The sequence below is a fragment of the Ctenopharyngodon idella genome, chromosome 17 (assembly GCF_019924925.1).
Source record: "Ctenopharyngodon idella isolate HZGC_01 chromosome 17, HZGC01, whole genome shotgun sequence".
NCBI lineage: Eukaryota > Metazoa > Chordata > Actinopteri > Cypriniformes > Xenocyprididae > Ctenopharyngodon > Ctenopharyngodon idella.
Window position 1 is genome coordinate 31,803,886 of NC_067236.1, and position 19,170 is coordinate 31,823,055.

A 19,170-nucleotide genomic window follows, 5' to 3' on the forward strand; every position below is an offset into this window, starting at 1 on the left:
AGAAGAAGTTTATATAGATCAGTAAAAGGCTTTTTCAAGCCAACTTAATAAAACACCCCAATCCCCCCATACCCTGCTCTCTCCACTACACCAATGCCCTCCACCCATCTCTTCTCCTCTCCTCCTTTCTTCATCCTCCTCTCTCCTCATATGATCTCCCTCTATCTGTTCCACTCTTCCTTCTCATTACACCCCTTCCTCTACCCACACCACCACCTTTACACTTACACCTCTTTATTTTCCCCTTCTCTTGCTTATTCTTATTCTTTTCTTGCTCTATGTAAACTTTCCCTTTCATACTTTCCCTGTCACATTATGCAATAGTGATAAATGTGTAAACAGACAGAAAAACTGAATCTCCTGTGTTGTGTGTATTATTAACCAAACAGTTATCATTTTGGGGCCAATTGAAAACATATCAAGTGCATTTGATAATATGACACATTCAAGAGTTTTGTTTATTGTGTTTGGACAGATGGTACATAAATGTTTGTGAATTGAGTAAAGCCAATAAAAAAGCTGTGATCGTGTTTTGAGAAAATGATTCGCATGATTTGCAATTTACGTGAAATGAATAAAAACGTAAAATCTGTTTAGGACAATTATAAAGTGCTCAGATCACTGTGTTAACTGATTTGAGAACAGTGATCCGAGTTTGGAGAAATGTGAAACACAGCAACACCTACATCACACAGTTCGCTAAATAGTTCATTTTCTGCCCAAAACCATAATTTGTTAAATAAATACAAACTCTACATTTCAAAACGCTAAAAACCTTTTTCTACACACACTAACTCTATCAAAACACAGCAAACCTGATTCAAAAGAGTCGTTCTGTCAAACACCAGCACTAGTTTTCTATCCAACATGAACATATAGTCAATCAAAGTGCAATGACTGTCAAAATACTAACAGCTGATGGCATTATGAAAACTGCATTACTTGTCATGTTTCAGTTCTACCTGCAGAAAATATGAAATCCATTGTTTTTATAATTCAGTTTCCTTTTACTGCAGTAACAGTAGAGCTCTTACATGTAAGCCATTCTACATTTTTGGTTGAGTGTTGAATGTGTGCATTCTTGGAAACATCCCAACAGACTATCTAAAAGTGAATGAGTCTTTACTTTATAGAATGTACAGTAGAAATAAAGAAGAAGAAAGTAACAGAATTGCTCAGGGCAGCCACTGGTCAAATGAGTCCCCTATGCTGAACTTCAGTTGCCCCTTTTGTTGAAATCTCTTTCTGGGGGTGGGTGGGGTGTTGATGGTGCCCATAGAGGGTGGGATGGTGTCCCCTTAGTTAGTGCCCTACACAGACCACATATTCAGCGTATATGAAACAGTGGTAGAGGAATCGGTTTAGTAAAAGCTTTACATCAAGCTTTACATGAATTTAAATGAAATTGCTGCCATTGATCAACAACAAAGAAGTTTTTTTCCCCGCCACAGAATAAATAAGTATAAAAAGTAATTGTGACACAAATAAAAACAAAATTCTAGGAATTGTGATATAAAAACTATATGAATTGAGAGAAAAAAAGTAAGAATTGTGAGATAAAAAGTCACAATTGCCTTTTTATTTTCTATTCATGGCAGAAATAAGCTTTCATAGGTTCATCATGTGTAAAAGAGGAAAACTATAGAGACGCACAATCCAGCACACAATCTTACTCCTCTCCCCTAACTCTTCTTCTACCTTGTCCTGATCCAACTCTTCTCCTCCTTCATCTATTCCTCTCCTCCTTCATCTATTCCTCTCCCTCACCCAGACATTTTTTCTCTCTCTGCTCCTCTGTGTTGTTCTTCATCCACACTGAACAATGAGTCTGTGTCTATTTTACTGTATGTCCATGTAATGAAAGAGCTTCAACATCTGACTATTCCTCCAACTGAGATTGGAATCTGCTATTTCTCAATATTTCTCAATATCTGCTAATTATAAATGCTTATCAATTGTTTCAGTATTTGTTTTCTAGATTTTTTCAATACTTTTGAGCTGCTGTTGGTACAGAAGTAGAGGTTTTATACTATATTTAAAGATTGTAACATTGGGTCTTCATTTCTGACATGCTGTGTTTAAGCATTTGTAAATAAGATCAGAAAGAAATTTAAGCCTTCTAGAAACGTGTTAATTGACGGCATTTTGTGTGAAAACGACATGAATTATGGTAAGGTCACAACAGATGGATGTTGTGCTAATTGTGTTTAGAGTTTTGAAAATGTGATACAGATTGGAGAAAAGTGTGTTAGAAATTGAAAAAAAAAAACATGAATAGAAGAACATGAAGAACATGAATTCATCCTTAATGACCATCACATCCATCTTTTTTCTGTGATCATCTTTCCATATTATTTAATGTGATAATTTGTTAACATAATTTCTTATATTCAGTTTTTATATTAGCTTTCCCTCTCACTCAAACACACACACACACACACACACACACACACAAACGTAGTAAAACTCATATCAAATATTGGGATTTGTGCTTTTGTTTTGGTTTCTTTTTAATAATGAAGTCTCTGTTGATCTGATCTGAGAGAGTGAAGAGTGTGTCATTGTTCTCTACAGGTTGTGGGATTGTGGTGTCACAGATGAAGGTTGTGCTGCTCTGGCTTCAGCTCTGAGATCAAACCCCTCACACCTGAGAAAACTGAATCTGTCTTGGAATAAACTAGGAGACTCGGGAGTGAAGATGATTTCTGCTGTACTGGAGAATCCTCACTGTAAACTGGAAGAACTGTGGTAAGATCATCTCTACCATAAAGACTGGAAGTGAATAAGGATTACAGTTTTTTACAATCGCTAGGACACATTTCTCAATACTTAGGTCACTTTTTCAAAACTCTTCACACAGTTCTCCTAACCAACTTTCATCTTGGCACAGAGGTTAACTTCACATTCAAAATGCACCAAATCTACCAAAACACTTCATACGTGTCTCAAATCAACTCATTCTTCCAGAACACTAGCAAAGGTTTTCACTGAGCAAACACACTTTGTCACTCATAAAACATCGACCTAAAAAACAAAACTAACATCAGTTAGCATTATACAATGTTTTCTTTTTTAAAATTTCTTTACAAAACAAGAATGACACTCTCTACTGCTTATAATTCACTGCAGTTTATGTTACATGGTCCATGTTTACATTACAGAACAAAATTATTCCTAAGTTTCCCCTTTTGAATTGATGGTAATGAAATTGAAAGACTAATGCTTGTGTAGGTGTTCAGTTTCATCTAATTGTTTTGATAGTATTTGATTTTTTAGATTCAGAATATATTTCATAACTATATTACTGTAGAAATGTAGCAAATTTCTGTCTTATTCAGTTTTGTATTATGTTACTGTTTTGAACTTAAGTTTAATGGTTTTGAAAACAGTATGTAAGCATGTGCAAATTGGCCTGTACGTACAAAGAGTTTTGGCAGTTGTTGTGTCTGAGTGAGAAAAGAATTCATGAAAATTGAGAGATGTAGTCATTGAATGCATTTTGTGCCAAAGCAATGATAATTGATCCTCAGTTTAGCCCACATAGACTTCTGTTGTGCTCACTGTGTGAAGAGTTTTGCAAAACTGACCTAAGTATTGAGAAATGTGTCCTAGCGTCTGTAAAAAACTGTAATATGTAGATAGTGCATACAAAAAATCCTTTGGCATAAACCCCATCCGGCGGTTCAGTGACAGATTCCTGCTTGAACCGTCAGATCCTGCCGGCAGTAGAAGGAAGGGGTGAGGAGTCTACCTGAAAAAAAGAAAATTTAGATCTAAATATATTATTATCCTGCAAAAGAAAGTAAAACTAACAGTTTGTAGGGGAATTTTACAGTTAAAGACCCAAAAGACCAGATATGATGAATAAAGACCCGGAGTCAGAGTTAAAAAAATAATAAATTGAAGATAATTTTACTGAAGAATAGTTTGCAGTTTCATCAGCAGAAGCCAGCTTTAAGTCTCACAAGGAGTTCGTAGGCCGCTCTGCGTACATTCACATTTCCACAACAATTATACTCTAACAGAGTCAGCTAACTACGTCATTACTTCAGGTTGAATGATTCTGATTGGCTAAGAAAAATAGACAAATTTTGTAATCTTCCACATATGGACAGATAGTCAGAAGCATATCTCCATTCGTCACGATGCTGACGAGGGGACCCTGGATTTAGGCACTGGATGTCCTTTTGGGGTCATGACATGGCGTCTGCTGGTCTCAAGAAGAGTGCCAGTTGTCCACCAGTACAAAGGACCTGCACAGAACACTTAGCGCACATACACAGATACACATGATTCACAGCTTCTTCAAGGTTGAAGTTGATCTGAGCTCTGCTCTGAGCAGGAAACTTTCCCAAAACATAAAAACATACTGATAACATGTTCTTTTCTCTCAGTGAGAGGTACAGACAATATTCAAAATTATTTTCTAGTGTTTGAAAAGGAAAAGAAATGCTTTAACATACGTTGAAGAAGTCATTCAAATAATTTAACAGAAAGATAAATGTTGGTTAATAACTTAAAAGATATATATTAAAGCGGCAGTGGATTCCAGAATCCACCCCTTCAGTCCCCCTTAAAGGCCAATGTGGAGTCCTAAACACCACATCTGGTCTAACAATTTAGGCCGCTTCAAAATTTTACATTGTTGACCCATGCTCCCCTGGCAGGTTAAAATGGTATAAAATAGACAATAGGTTTTCCGTTGAAGGACTTAACTAGAACAGAATATTCTACAGAGCACGTAGTGCATTATTGACCTTCAGTCCTTACACATATTTGTCTTTACATCAATCCTGGCTATTTGGTTTATCATCAAATTCCTTGACTACAAAACAAATACATATTTATTCTCTGGAAGCCGGGCTAAACGAGTAAGCACTGTTACTGCATTCCTGGCATGGGCCAGACCCTCAGTCACTCCTCAGATACTAAATACAGACATTTCCTGTAATCATAAACACCAGGATATATACACTGGTTTTTAGAAAACTATAATTTCCAATTTATTATATAATACAAGAAGATGGATCGTAAATCCACTCCTTTCACTATACTCCTTATAGATAATTTTTAAAGATTAAAAACAAACTTGTGGTCTAACTCAAAATAAACGTTAAAAATAAATAAGACCCATCATAATCCATCCAAGTACTTTAAGTCTCTTAAATCATCCTTCAGTTTACAGTCTATAGACATATCATGTACCACCTTAACTGCAGAACATCTTTTAAATCTCCCTTTTTAAAAAAAAAAAACACCTTTAAAAATAAAAAGAAAAGAAAACAAATTTACATGACCATTTCAATTATCATTTTCAATAAAAGAGAGAATTGTTACTTTTACGTAATAACCCTTTTGTTAAGATTTCTTTTCACAACAGATCCATTATAGCCCATAAAAAAAATTGAAATAAATAAATTAATAAATACATAAACCTAAACTTTTTAATCTTAAAACATTTCATCAAAATGACATAAGCATCAAAACATATAAATTCAATTATATCAACAACTTGTTTGTTTTGACTGCCATATATCTTTATCATGACATCACTGTTAATCATACTCAATACCTAATTATTTTTAATCCGAAACTCAATTTTCCCAACATTTCACAGTACTCAGACCATGTCAACAGTACAGCATTCAAAATCAAATAATTAAGACTTCCTTTAAAGTCAGTTTTAAACTCAAATGTCTTGTCAATTATAACTGCTTAGGCTAAATGACCAAAATCTTAACCCTCTTCTTTGGCAGTGATACTTATCATCTCATTAGATTTGCCACTGCACCAAAATTGTCATAAACAATCTGTATCGTCTTTTCATAAGATTCAATCTGAAATATCAACATGTCAAAATTTGTCGTTTCACTTAACCCATCTGTAATGATAAAACACTCATTCCAGAGGTTAATGACAGATACACACTGAGGACAGAATATTTCCCCAAACTAACACATACAAAACATAAAGTTCAGCCACCATCACACACACTCACACGAATATGAACCGCTCATTGTCAAGGTTTACTTTTTGTTTTAATTCTAAAAACATATTTAAACTTCACATTTTTCCTGTAGGTTTTACTCTTATTCAGTCTCAAAGCATGTCTCTTCACTATAATTTGTTTTTAGAAACGTCAGCTGGGTTGTTTTCGTTCTAATCTCATTGCTTTGTTTAAGCTTTAGCAGGCTGATAACAGACAGACAGAGTACCATCCTTGCCTCCACCCCAGCAGTCTCTCTCTCTTACTGCACAAATAATCTTTTCAACAGAATCACAAGACTAATTTAGACAGAATGTAATGTTAAATTCATTACTATATACAGAATAATCATTAACCAGTTTTAAAAGGAAAATGTATATTGTTCAAATAAAAATCATTACCACAATCTCAAATATTTTATTCTAGGAGGTTATCTTGTTTAAATGTTGAATTCACTTAACTTTCTCTTGAATCTGCAAAAGCAGTCTTCATCTTTAACCACCACCATGTCTATGAATTATCCTATGCCATGTCTAATGACCTGCAGGAGTAAAAACTATAATATAGACACATTAGTTCAAAATAAACACAGCCTCACGGATTCAGGGATTCATAGTACTGCTGAATCTGAAACTTCTATACAGTTCTTGCCAATAGAGCAACCAACATCATGTTAATAAATTTTGCTATTGTCTCCCCAGAAATGACGGACAATCACCTCATGGTCTCAGTTGGCTCTTGAAAGCTCATTCCCATCAGCTCTTTATAAGTAATCTCCTTTTCCTCAGGGTCTTGTCCCCTGACATAGTTGCTTGTCACAATGAAAAACAAGCCATCCTAGGAATGCGGTTTCTGGTGAGTGGTACAGAGGAACATTTTTGGGTCAGACTGCTGTACCTTTCACAGGTCATCCCCCCTTAATGATGCTGCTGGCCTCACAGACATCCGCTCCACTCTCATACCCATCTCACATTAAACACCTCCCTTCAGGGTAGATGCCCAGTGGCGGCGGTGACCCCCTGCCTTAGGTTGTCCCCTGTCTGGCCAAAGAGGATCTTACCCATCATTGAGAAATCACCTCGTGCACACTGGTAACCGCTCTTTCCCATTATGAAATCTTTGACAGTTTTCTTCAACAGAATCGTGTGTTTTCTGGAGCTTAGGGAAGTTGCATTCAAGAGCCACCAGAGCCATTGGACTGCCTAATAGTCTTAAAACATGGAGACAGGTTAATGACAGCAGTATTTAATCACTAAAATCCATGAGACATCTCTGTAGCAGCAACATAAAAATGCTGAGATTATACTCAGTGAATTTAGTTTTCACAATTGTCCATTCAGTGTAGTGTTCTGCTACATCTGTAACTCGAGCCATCGGCCCTGCACATGGTGGTGACTAGGATGAGACAAAAAAGTTACTGGTCATAGAATAAATTCGTCAAAATAGTCACTTCTATCATTCAAGGTCTGTATTACCATTTTAAAGACCTCTTTACACTCATTGAGTTTTCCTTTGACAAATTTAACAGCTAATTGCCCTCTTTATGGCAATCATTTCTTTTAACATCTCTGTGTCCATGATTTTCAACTGAAACACTGAGCTTCACTATAAATAGCTTGTTATCACTTATGACACAAGCTCAGATAGCAGCTTTTAGCTGACTTTGAATGAGAGAAAGGGAGACTCTTGAGGCATTCAGGACTGGTACACTGCATTTTCATAAACCTGTAACATCAAACTTTACCTATATCTTGTAACTCTGGCCCAGCTTAAGACTTTGCCAGATTTGACATGCTTTATATTTGTCATTTACCCACATATGAGGGAATTTAGAAATTACAATCAGGTCGAGTCTCTGTGAAACTGGCAATCCCATTTTTGCCATTTAAACCCTTTATGTCACTTTGACCATCAAAAACTAAATATTTAGAACTTGGAGGTCCTACATCATTTTAGTTATTTACACTACAAAACATACTTGAGACGGTTCAAATATTTTTCCATAAAGTGAAACTTTCAGAACATCCAGTCGTCCCTTTATATATTTTTGTAACTCACGTTTTAGATTTATTGTCTGTAATTTTACATTAACCTGTATTTGTCCATTCAATATAAAACTTATTATTATAGATATTTCCTTCAAAAGGAATTCCTTAAGACTACAATCTTATGACCTTATTGTTATCTCATGTTCTTTCTCAGTTTCACAAGCCCATTCTCAGACAGAGTGGAAGTCTCTTTTTTTGTTCCTTTCTTTTCTTTCTTTTGTTTACAATATTTGCGAATATGGCCAAGTTTCCCACACTGTCTACACCTTTTAGGTGGTCATTTACAATTAAAGGCGAGATGGCCCTGCTGACCACAATTAAAACACTCCATGTCATCTTTATCACATTGGGTAATCAGATTGAACCATCCCTCAGTTACTTCTGGGATTTTTCCATCAGGGGTTAATGGTACCCCGCCCATTTTACAAATCCATGAATAAGCACAAACAGCTAAAAATGTGAATTTTTCTGGTTCTTTCTTTGTTTGTAGCCAGTCAAGTTGTTGTTTAACTTTCCAATCAGAACCAAAGGGCTTTTGTTTACGTATTTAAACGTTGATTAATTACCATTACAATAATCTCACTTAAACATTTGTTCACTCTGTGTATTTGTCTTCACAATAGAGTAACTTTGTTGCAATAGCTTACATGCAGCACAAGGAAGATTGATTTCAAACTGACTTTCAAACTGAATTGAATTTACAAAAAAGACAAGTAAACATTAAATAAAAACAAATGAAACAAATTACCTTAATTCAGTTGAGGAATTCGAAATGCCAACACTGATTTTTTCATATACAGTGTGTCTTAAGAGCCATATAATATGTTTATTTGAATAAATCGAACATCAGAGGGGTTTGACCTGTAATGTCTGTACAATGTAGTGATGCAGTTACACAGACTAGGTTATTTATATGTACAAATCATACAAATGCCTCATTCTGAAACATTTCTAACATTGTAAAGAAATTAAAGAGCCACCTTTGATATTTCAAAAGAGTTTCTGGTGCATTTCACTTACAGCCAATAAGATTTCCTGTATCATTTTCATCGGTCAGGCGTGGAGGTCTATTCTGATTGGTTGATAACTTTTGACAACGTTTAATCCAGGAGCAAAGAGAATTAAAGGGATAGTTCACCCCAAAATGAAAATCTGCTGTTGATCTACTCACCCTCAGACCATCAGAGATGAAAAATGTTGAAGGTGAATTCACAAGTGTGATGCATTAATTATATAGGTTTATTAGTAAATGTCATTATGTTTAACTTTGCTTATATATATTTTATGGAATGTCACCTACAGGGAAGTGACAGAAATTAACTTTACTTTAAGAGCCAATATTTGACCTCTTAAATTGATTTTCAGGGATATTTTCTAACCATTTTCTAACCAAAAGGGAATTTTTTACACTGCAGTTACAACAGCATTAAAAATGTTGATATATTTTTTTTAATATAGAATTTTGAATATAGAAAAAAAAATGAGATGGGGAAAAATTAATTATGGTTTTAATTATGAAAATAAAACAGCCAGTAGGTGGCAGTAAATCACTGTCTTAATGAATGAGTCATAGAAGCATTCATTCAACTGATTCATTCAAAACGGCCGATTCATTCTGGAACGAAGCAAGTGACTGAATCACTGAATCACTGAACCGATTTGTTCAAAACTCCGGATTCATTCAGTAAGGAAACACCACTGTGTGTTGGTGCTGCAGAGACACATGCCTCTTTTGCTGTGGCTTGTTTGAGATATTGTCGTTGGGAGAAAAAGAGTAAAAACATAGAATATTGACAATATTATGTCTAAATTGTCACTATAATATTAACTTTTATTTCACTGAACTATTGTATAAAAAAAGTATTTGTGCGCTTGCGCGTGAGGGCTTACAATGAGTTACAAAAATACATAACAGCTACGACACTGTATGTGTACACTACTTGCTTTATGCAAGCACTATATAGGATAAATCACTATACAGGATTTAGCCTATTATACATTATCGACACGAATTGATAGGTGAAACAACAAACAGCCACCCACAAATAGTCTATAAACAAAGCATCAGGCTGTCTTTGAGTTCACAAGAACAACGGTTAAAGTTACTCGTCAGGCTACAGAAGAATACCAGAATTCCTCTGTTAAATTAGGTCTAATACATCGAGTCACGCAGAGCTATAACAACCCAAACACATAATTGCGAATAACATGCCTCACCTTAACACAGGCCTGGGATCAGCTTCCTTTGCTGTTCGAGTTAACATGTACTAAACATGAGTGGATTTTGCACCGCAGCGCCCCCACACCTTGATGCTCATGACAAGAGTAGCATGTATATCTTTATTGAAGTGAATTAGGTTTAAATCGCCGTCATGCATGAATGATATTTTTGCAATTTTACACATAATAATGCACGATGATCACATTACACAAAACTGAAATTGCACGTCAAAATAACACATTGTCAATATTTTTTGAGACCCCCAAAACTTCACAAATCCCTTTTTTAGGGGAGCCCATGTCTTATTAAGGGGAGCCGAGCTCCCCCTAGCTCCCCCGTAGTTCGCACCCAGAATAAAGCATTAATATGTGCTTTATAAGTACTAATAAACAGCCAATATCCTAGTAATATGCATTCTAATTAGCAACTTTAATAGTGAGAATTGGACCCTAAACTAAAGTGTTCGCTGTGATGACTTTCATAAAAATCATTTTAATTATTTAAGTTGTTATAAAGTCATTCTCGAGTCAGACAGTTCAAGTCAAGTCTCGAGTCATTGGATCTCAAGTCAAAGTCAATCATTTTCTTCATTTAGTCAAGCAAGTGTAAAGTCCTTAAAGCAGGGGTCTCAAACTCAAATTGGCTGGGGGCCGTTGCTGTGATTGACACCTCATAGGAGGGCCATTTTAACATTCAAGCACAAGAAAGCACAACATTTCTGAAAATTTACTTTCCTTTGAATTATTTCTCATTTACTTCAAATTTCATTACTAAAATATTTTTGCCATACTTAATGTAAACAGCAGTGTCTCTATCATTGTTACATACAGTATTAGTTTTTAACAGTTAGTGCAAATATTTTCCCTTACTTTATTTTAGCTTAAATAACATCAAAATCTTGCACTGAACAACACTGTACTGAACAAATGCAATCCCTGAATACATTTGTACACTATTCTATTTCTTGTCAGACACCTGCAGCGCTTCTGCTCACACAGCTGAGCCACATTTGCCCAAGATGCTGTTTGAGCATCGGTAATGTTTATTGGTAGCATCGGACGCGTTTCGGTGGTTCAAATCGATGCTCGCGACTTGCGCGTGAGCTTTTACTATAATTTGAGCAAGCGCGCTCATAATAGAAGCGACGTGGTCGAGATGCGCATGCGGTGCGGCGCGCTCGTTTTTCCAGGCGCGCCTATGCCGCGGCGAGATGAAAACATCTTTCAGAATGCCACAAGTGCACCGCAGGTCATGTGACAAGAACCAACCGATGAGCTTCGGCCTTTCCGTAACAACACCGAAAGCTCAGCCGAACAGCTGATCATAGCTGTACAGGGCGGGTTTTTATTTCTCATCTCCATAAATATATCTAGTAGTAGAGCTAATGCAAGGACTAGAAATCATTTTTTTCTTTTGCTGAAACTTCCTCGTCATCGTGGACAAAGAGTATAGAACCCAAGAGGTGACACTTTGATATTTTTTGGGTAACAGCCACTAGATGGCGCTCCGGTAGCGCGGCCGCCATTATGGGCTGAAAATACTAACTGGACCATAGAATCCTTCACATCTTACTCACCCAAAATCGGCGAATGAGAAGCGCAATAGAACAGTTTTTTAAATTAAGTCACCAGTAAACTGGTATGAGGTAACATAGTTAGCCTACTTTATTGAGTATTTCCATTTTATGCAACTTTACACATTTATTAATAGTAAATTAATAATTAATAAATTTAAGATCATCATGTTTGCAGCGAACAATATATTTCAGACCTAGTGGAGTAATAGTAACAATATCTAGGTCTGAATTGAAATATATATATATATATATATATATATTGTACCTTTTAATGGATCACGCTACAAACATAATGATGCATTGCTGTGTCCCTTATCGCATAATTCCCACTTTTGGACACTTTTGCTTTAACGGACATTAGACAACACTGCAAAATCAAGCTGTTACATTTATTTATTGTCCAACATTCCCAATTTTTCTGATGCATGTCCTTAATTTAATTTCATATGTTGGTAATAATTCAGTGTTTATAAGCCTTTTAAAGAATTTTAACCCAAAGGTTTTGTGAAAAAAGTGGAAGACTTAAACACAAAGTGTGTAAAATAAACTGTAAAAAGGATTTGATGATCACTAGTGATAGTATTTTATTCTGTGTTGTCATCATTCTGGTTGGATTTCAGCTTTAATGTACTTTTTTTTTAACAAAGCATCTGATCTTGCCATAGAAACTAGTGGACTGCCGACTCGCTTTCACCCCAAAATGGCGGAAACGCAGGGCCGCTGCTGGGCGCCGGTGTTTCAATGGAACGTTCTACTGAGTGTCGCTTCTTGTTAGTGTATATTCTTTGTTGTAGAGAGAGCAGCTCATGGTTGCATAGCAACGACAGACGCCACAGGAGCGAAAGCGCTTTGGAAAGAAGGAGAAAGCGGCGCGGCCGCTTATGTGATGCGATATGTGAACGGCCCCTTAGAACGGCGACTTTTTCTTTGCATATCAGACAGGTAGCGTTTCCATTAAACTCAACGAAAAATTACTGCAATGTCCATCTTTCTTGAAACTGTCTGTGATCCTCATCCACTTTACTTTTTCGGTTCGCATTCGCACTTTGCAGCCAAACAACAAATAAACTACGAAAGCCCCGAACCAGCTCTCATCAAATCTGCCTGTGTGCTTCTTTTTAATAGAATCATGTCATTCTTTTGAATATGGAATATGGTATGAGACAACTAGAGAATAATAATAACAATAATTTAGCGGGCCGGATTATGTTTTATTTTTGAGATCAGTTGCGGGCCGGGTGGAGGGGGAGTGGGGGCCTTAAATGGCCCGCGGGCCGGCAGTTTGAGACCACTGCCTTAAACGGTTAGTTCACCCAAAAATAAAAATAATGATGTAATTAATTACTCACCCTCATGTCGTTCTACACCCGTAAGACCTTCGTTCATCTTCAGAACTCAAATTAAGATATTTTTGATGAAATCCGATGGCTCAGTGAGGCCTCCATTGACAGCAAGTTAATTTACACTTTCAATGCCCAGAAAGGTATAAAGACATATTTAAAACAGATCATGTGACTACAGTGGTTCAGCCTTAATGTTATGAAGCGACGAGAATACTTTGTGTGGCAAAAAACCAAAATAACAACTTTTTTTTCAACAATTTCCTCTCTTCCCCCTTCTCACGAGAGCACTACGACACATGCGTGTGGTGATGTGAGATACATGTGTCGTCTCATCGTCTGAATTATCCAGACTTTCAAGCTGTGGCATGACAATATCACAATCGATGCAGCACACGCTCTCCTGTTCAGTAGGCATCGCTCAAGTCACTTTAAGCAGTAAAATTACACTCATAAGATGCAGTATTATACTGTGCAGATCTTCAGTAAACAATGTCAAGATATGAGACTTGGGAAATTAAAATATGAAACTATGGGATATATATTACTCTATAACTGAAGTGGATAAAATATGTTCATTGTGTGTTATATATAATCATACTCTTATTTATAACCACAGAGAGTTAAGTATTATTACAGTTGTTATGAATATTCATTAGATGATGCAACATTATAAGGTTGTTTATAAAGCATTATGTGTGCATTATGATGCATTAAGAATATCCTTATAATGCATTATAAACACAGGCTTCATAGAAAGTGTTACTGAAAAATGTATTTGGGTGATTCTCACATCAGTGTGTTGATAGGAGAGCTATAGATGTCATATCAATTATTCTTATTCACTATTATAAATCTGTAGTAGAATTTGATGTCAGAGTTTCAGTATCTGAATATTGTGTTCAGGGGGTAAAAAGAAGAAGAATATGATTTCAGAGGAAACTGACTTTATTGATCTTTAAATTGATTCATTTTCTTCTCATTGTCTCTCTCACCTTATCATCACACTGTTAGTTTGAATGTGATCTTGAGAAATTCCTTGTTGATCTGATCTGAGAGAGTGAAGAGTGTGTCATTGTTCTCTACAGGTTGATGGATTGTGGTGTCACAGATGAAGGTTGTGCTGCTCTGGCTTCAGCTCTGAGATCAAACCCCTCACACCTGAGAGAACTGTATCTGTCTAGGAATAATCTAGGAGACTCGGGAGTGAAGATGATTTCTGCTGTACTGGAGAATCCTCACTGTAAACTGGAGGATCTGGGGTAAGATCATACGCGACTCTCACATGAAACTGTGTCACTGTGAATTTTGAAATTTCAATAATTCATAAAGTAACATTAAAATGGAATAGAATTCAGGGAAAACTATTATTACATTCATTCATTCAAATTACCATTCATCAATTTAAAGGGTTAGTTCACTCAAAAATGATTTTTTTTTCAACCTGTTAGCCAGTTAGTCATGATTAAAATAAAGTTTATGTAATATATGTGTGTGTACGGTGTATATTTGTTTTGTATTTATACATATACATGTATATATTTAGGGACAATATAAAAATATAAAAATCAACTAGATAAAACAGTTTGTAGACAAACTTTAATTTGGCTTGAAAAAGCCGGTCCAGAAAGTTTGAAGAAGTTTTAAAAGTTTGTAGTTTGAAGCTTTTCAGTTTGAAATAATTTAAGTTTTAGAATTGTAGTTTTAACCCATTTGTGCCCAAATTTTTCTGAATGATTTCATGCATATATTCCTATTAATAGTGTCCTATGTGAACATGTTCTGCATTTATTTTCCCCAGGTTTTTGTTTTTTTTCTTAAAAAATGTATTTGAATGTGCAGCAACTATAGTTGCCGGTGGGCAAATATGTTGTATGCACCCCTCAATGTAAACTTTGAATAGGAGGATAACATTTATGCATCTAACTCAAAATAACTGCTTTCAACAGATCAACAGATCAAAGTTGAAGAACATTTGATGTGAACACAAAAAAGCTGCATTTAGCTTATAATCTCTTGAATATGAAAACACATCAAACAACAAATCCGTTTGTCTTAAAGTGGTGGAACATAATGCAGAACAAAGTGCAGCCATTAAGTTGCTCCAACAGAGCATTGTGAATCAAAAAGTTAAATTACATTGTTCATTAGAAAAAATTACTCCTATATGTGATCCTGGAGCACAAAACCAGTAAGAAGTCGCACGGGTATATTTGTAGCAATAGCCAACAATACATTGTATGAGTCAAAATTACAGATTTTTCTTTTATGGCAAAAATCATTAGGATATTAAGATCATGTTCCATGAAGATATTTTGTAAATTTTCTACCGTAAATGTATAAAAAATTATTTTTGTGAATGGATATACATTGTTAAGGACTTCATTTGGACAACTTTAAAGGCAATTTTCTCAATATTTTGATTTTTTTTCACCTTAAGATTCCAAATTTTCAAATAGTTGTGTCTTGGCCAAATGTCCTATCCTAACAAACCATACATCAATGGAAAGCTTATATATATTCAGCTTTCAGATGATGTATAAATCTCAATTTCAAAAAAATTATGACTGGTTTTGTAGTCCAGGGTCACATAAAACAAACAAACAAAAAATAAGTAAATCAAAAAAAAAAACAAAAAAAAAACAATATATATCAATATAAAATATTATGAAGGCAAAATGCACTAAACAAGACCAATAACCTTGATTTATTAACTCATTAAACACAGTATACTCCATTTCCCCATGATATATGTACTTGCAAGTCATTTGCCCACCGGCAACTATAGTTGCCGCTTGGACTTTTGACTAAGTATACAAAAAACTGTAGATCTATTGTAAGATTTGTTTTGTTTGGATGATTCTAGAGACCCTCATGATTATGTAGATATATATATGTCAACAAAAAATACTTCCTATTAACATGAAAATTACTTTTCTTTGGGAGGGTTTGCCTTCAATATGCTTCCTAGAAGTATGGGTAGGAAGTTGACAGCCTCATGTGACAGGAAGGAAGTCAATACCTTTTTTTTGTTCTTGAAATCCTGTATTTGGTTGTTTTCTTGCATGTCATTGAGACATAAAACATGGAAAACATCTAGAAAAGGACTTACAAAAGGAAAATGACAACTATACTCTGCGGCAACTATAGTTGCCGGTGGGCTAAAATGGGTTAAAAGCTAGATAGATAGATGGATAGATAGATAGATAGATAGATAGATAGATAGATAGATAGATGGATAGATAGATAGATAGATAGATAGATAGATAGATAGATAGATGGATAGATAGATAGATAGATAGATAGATAGATAGATAGATAGATAGATAGATAGATAGATAGATAGATAGATAGATTAAATGAGTTTGAATGAGTTTAAATGGCTTAGAAACAGGAATGGCAGTTTAATTGAGTCTGTGTGTTTGAATTTGAATTTTGACAGTTGGACGGAATGTTCAGATCAGCCAAGGCAGTTCAATGAAAGTCAATGGGATTTTTCCAAGATTTAATCAGCATTTTTAGGAAAACCGTAAGTCTGATCAGTCTGAAAAGATAAGGCAACTCGAGTCAGCTTGAACAGTCTAGGAGGAGTAGCATTTAGAAATGTTAGTCTAAGAAGAAGAATAATAATAATCTTAAATAGAAGATCAGTGAGTGGGCTTTTTCAAGCCAACTTAATAAATATTTATATATAATTTAAATTATATAAATATATACATGTAAATATTTCTTCAATATATACATGTATGTGTTTATAAACAAAGTAAATATACACAGTACACACACATATATTACATAAACTTTTATTTTGGATGTGATTAATCGTTGAACAGCTCTAGATAAACCATATATTATTGCAATCATGTGTTTATTGTCTCCAAACCGTTTCTCTCTGCATGTTATAGTGATCTCTGGATCTCTGATCATTGTTTATGTTAAGAGATTTCCTGGAATGTCACATGATATGGCTGTACTTCTAGTCTCACTCTTGGGGCTCTATCATACACCCGGCGCAACGCAGGAGTTTGTTGCTAGTTTCAGCCTGATGCAGTCTGTGTGACGTCTACGTCACGTCTGCGCCTTAAATTGAATGGAATAAATAGCAGAATAAAAACTAAGACTTTGAGTGAGACGTTCACTGAGATGAGTGCATGTAGCAAAGTTATATTAAAGAGCCATTCGGAACGACATACACATGAACACATAAACTTCATCTCTAGAGCTGCTCTGAGAGTCACTTCATGAGCATTTTACCGTTTAATTGGAGAAAAAACTATTGTCATATCATATACACACATAAACTTCAAGATCACAGCAACACGTCAAAATAAAAGTTCGGTTTAACTTGTAACAGAAACAGAGCCATATTACTATTACTATGTACTATGTAGTCTACTATTGTATTACTATTGTACGGTATTAAATATTTCTTAATGACAATGTAATACTACTACTAGTACAATAATTATTAAGACTTTAGTTTTGAAGTATGGGGAGAGCAGGGACGAAAGTAGCCTACCATTTTTCACAAAAATGTAATTTTAAAAGATAATGTTTTAGACAGCGATATATTTTTGCTGTGGTCAGTAACTCACAGGTGTGGTCTATCAATACCAGGTGGTATTTTGTACAAATGTAGAACGGCTTCAGTATAATTTCACTTTGAACATAAATTGCACATTGTTACTTTCAACCCCGTCAGTTGGGACGAAAGTAACACACAGGTGGGTCAAAAGTAACAACAACACAAGCTAGATTTTTTGTGTTAGTCTTGTTTTTATTAAATATACCTGACTATGACCTTGTTAATATGTAACTGCAAACATATTTTGTCCTTTATCTTTGCAAAAAAATAATAAATTACATTTTCATTTAAAATTGAGAATTTCAGTTTCATCAAATGTTTCAAAAGTTCAGCTTCGTCAAGGGTTGCGTACTTACGGTATCTGTTGCTATGGTAACCTCGACTGCAGCCCGAGATAAAGACCAACAGAGAGAGAGAGAGCAGAATAATTTAATAAATAAATTACAGCGCAGTTTTATGGGAAGAAATGGAGAAGGAGAAGGTGAAAGGAAAGGGGCTCTATCAGGAGAGATTAAATAACAGCGCCGAGCAGCGTCATTTAGAGAAAATACTTGACATTAACAGCATCGAGCCGTACGACCTGCCAGCTACAGAACTGATGAAATGATGCTTATCTGATGCTTATTATTGTAAAAATAATAATATTTTCGCCTACTGAGTCATAGACTGGTTAGTGATGTCAAGCAGTTTCTCTAAATAATCCTGCTTGCTAATAACTTAAACGTAAAAATTTGCTTCTAATTGCTTAAAGGGTCTGAACTCTTGCATTGTGTAGGCACTGATACCATATAAACCAGGTAATTGACGATGTCAGAGTATGTGACAGGTGGTGCTTCTGGGTCTTTCATCAGTTCACACACACACACACACACACACACACACACACACACACACACACACACACACACACACACACACACACACACACACACACACACACACACACACACACACACACACACACACACACACACACACACACACACACACACACACACACACACGTAGTAAAACTCATATCAAACATGGGGATTTGTGCTTTTGTTTTGGTTTCTTTTTAATAATGAAGTCTCTGTTGATCTGATCTGAGAGAGTGAAGAGTGTGTCATTGTTCTCTACAGGTTGATGGATTGTGGTGTCACAGATGAAGGTTGTGCTGCTCTGGCTTCAGCTCTGAGATCAAACCCCTCACACCTGAGAAAACTGAATCTGTCTGGGAATAAACTAGGAGACTCGGGAGTGAAGCTGCTCTCTGATCTGAAGGATGATCCACATTATAAACTGGAGACACTATGGTAACAATAGGTTTTAACAATTTTCATCATCATATTTTCATATAAAGTTTAAATGGCTGTTTTACTCACTAGAAATAAAAGGAAATTGTACCAGGTTCAGTAACAGCACATGTGTGTGA

The 19,170-nt window shown here is 35.5% G+C and overlaps 1 protein-coding gene across 50 annotated transcripts in view; it reads left to right on the plus strand.

The window, feature by feature from the left end:
- LOC127498610 (NACHT, LRR and PYD domains-containing protein 12-like) overlaps window positions 1-19,170 on the plus strand; it is a 362,780-nt gene that overhangs the window by 218,493 nt on the left and 125,117 nt on the right. For all 50 annotated transcript variants that reach the window (XM_051868195.1, XM_051868176.1, XM_051868180.1 and 47 more), the window contains 2 exons: window positions 2,575-2,748; window positions 14,260-14,433. In XM_051868195.1, the coding sequence (XP_051724155.1) occupies window positions 2,575-2,748; window positions 14,260-14,433 (348 nt within the window). The remainder of the gene's footprint in view (window positions 1-2,574; window positions 2,749-14,259; window positions 14,434-19,170) is intronic.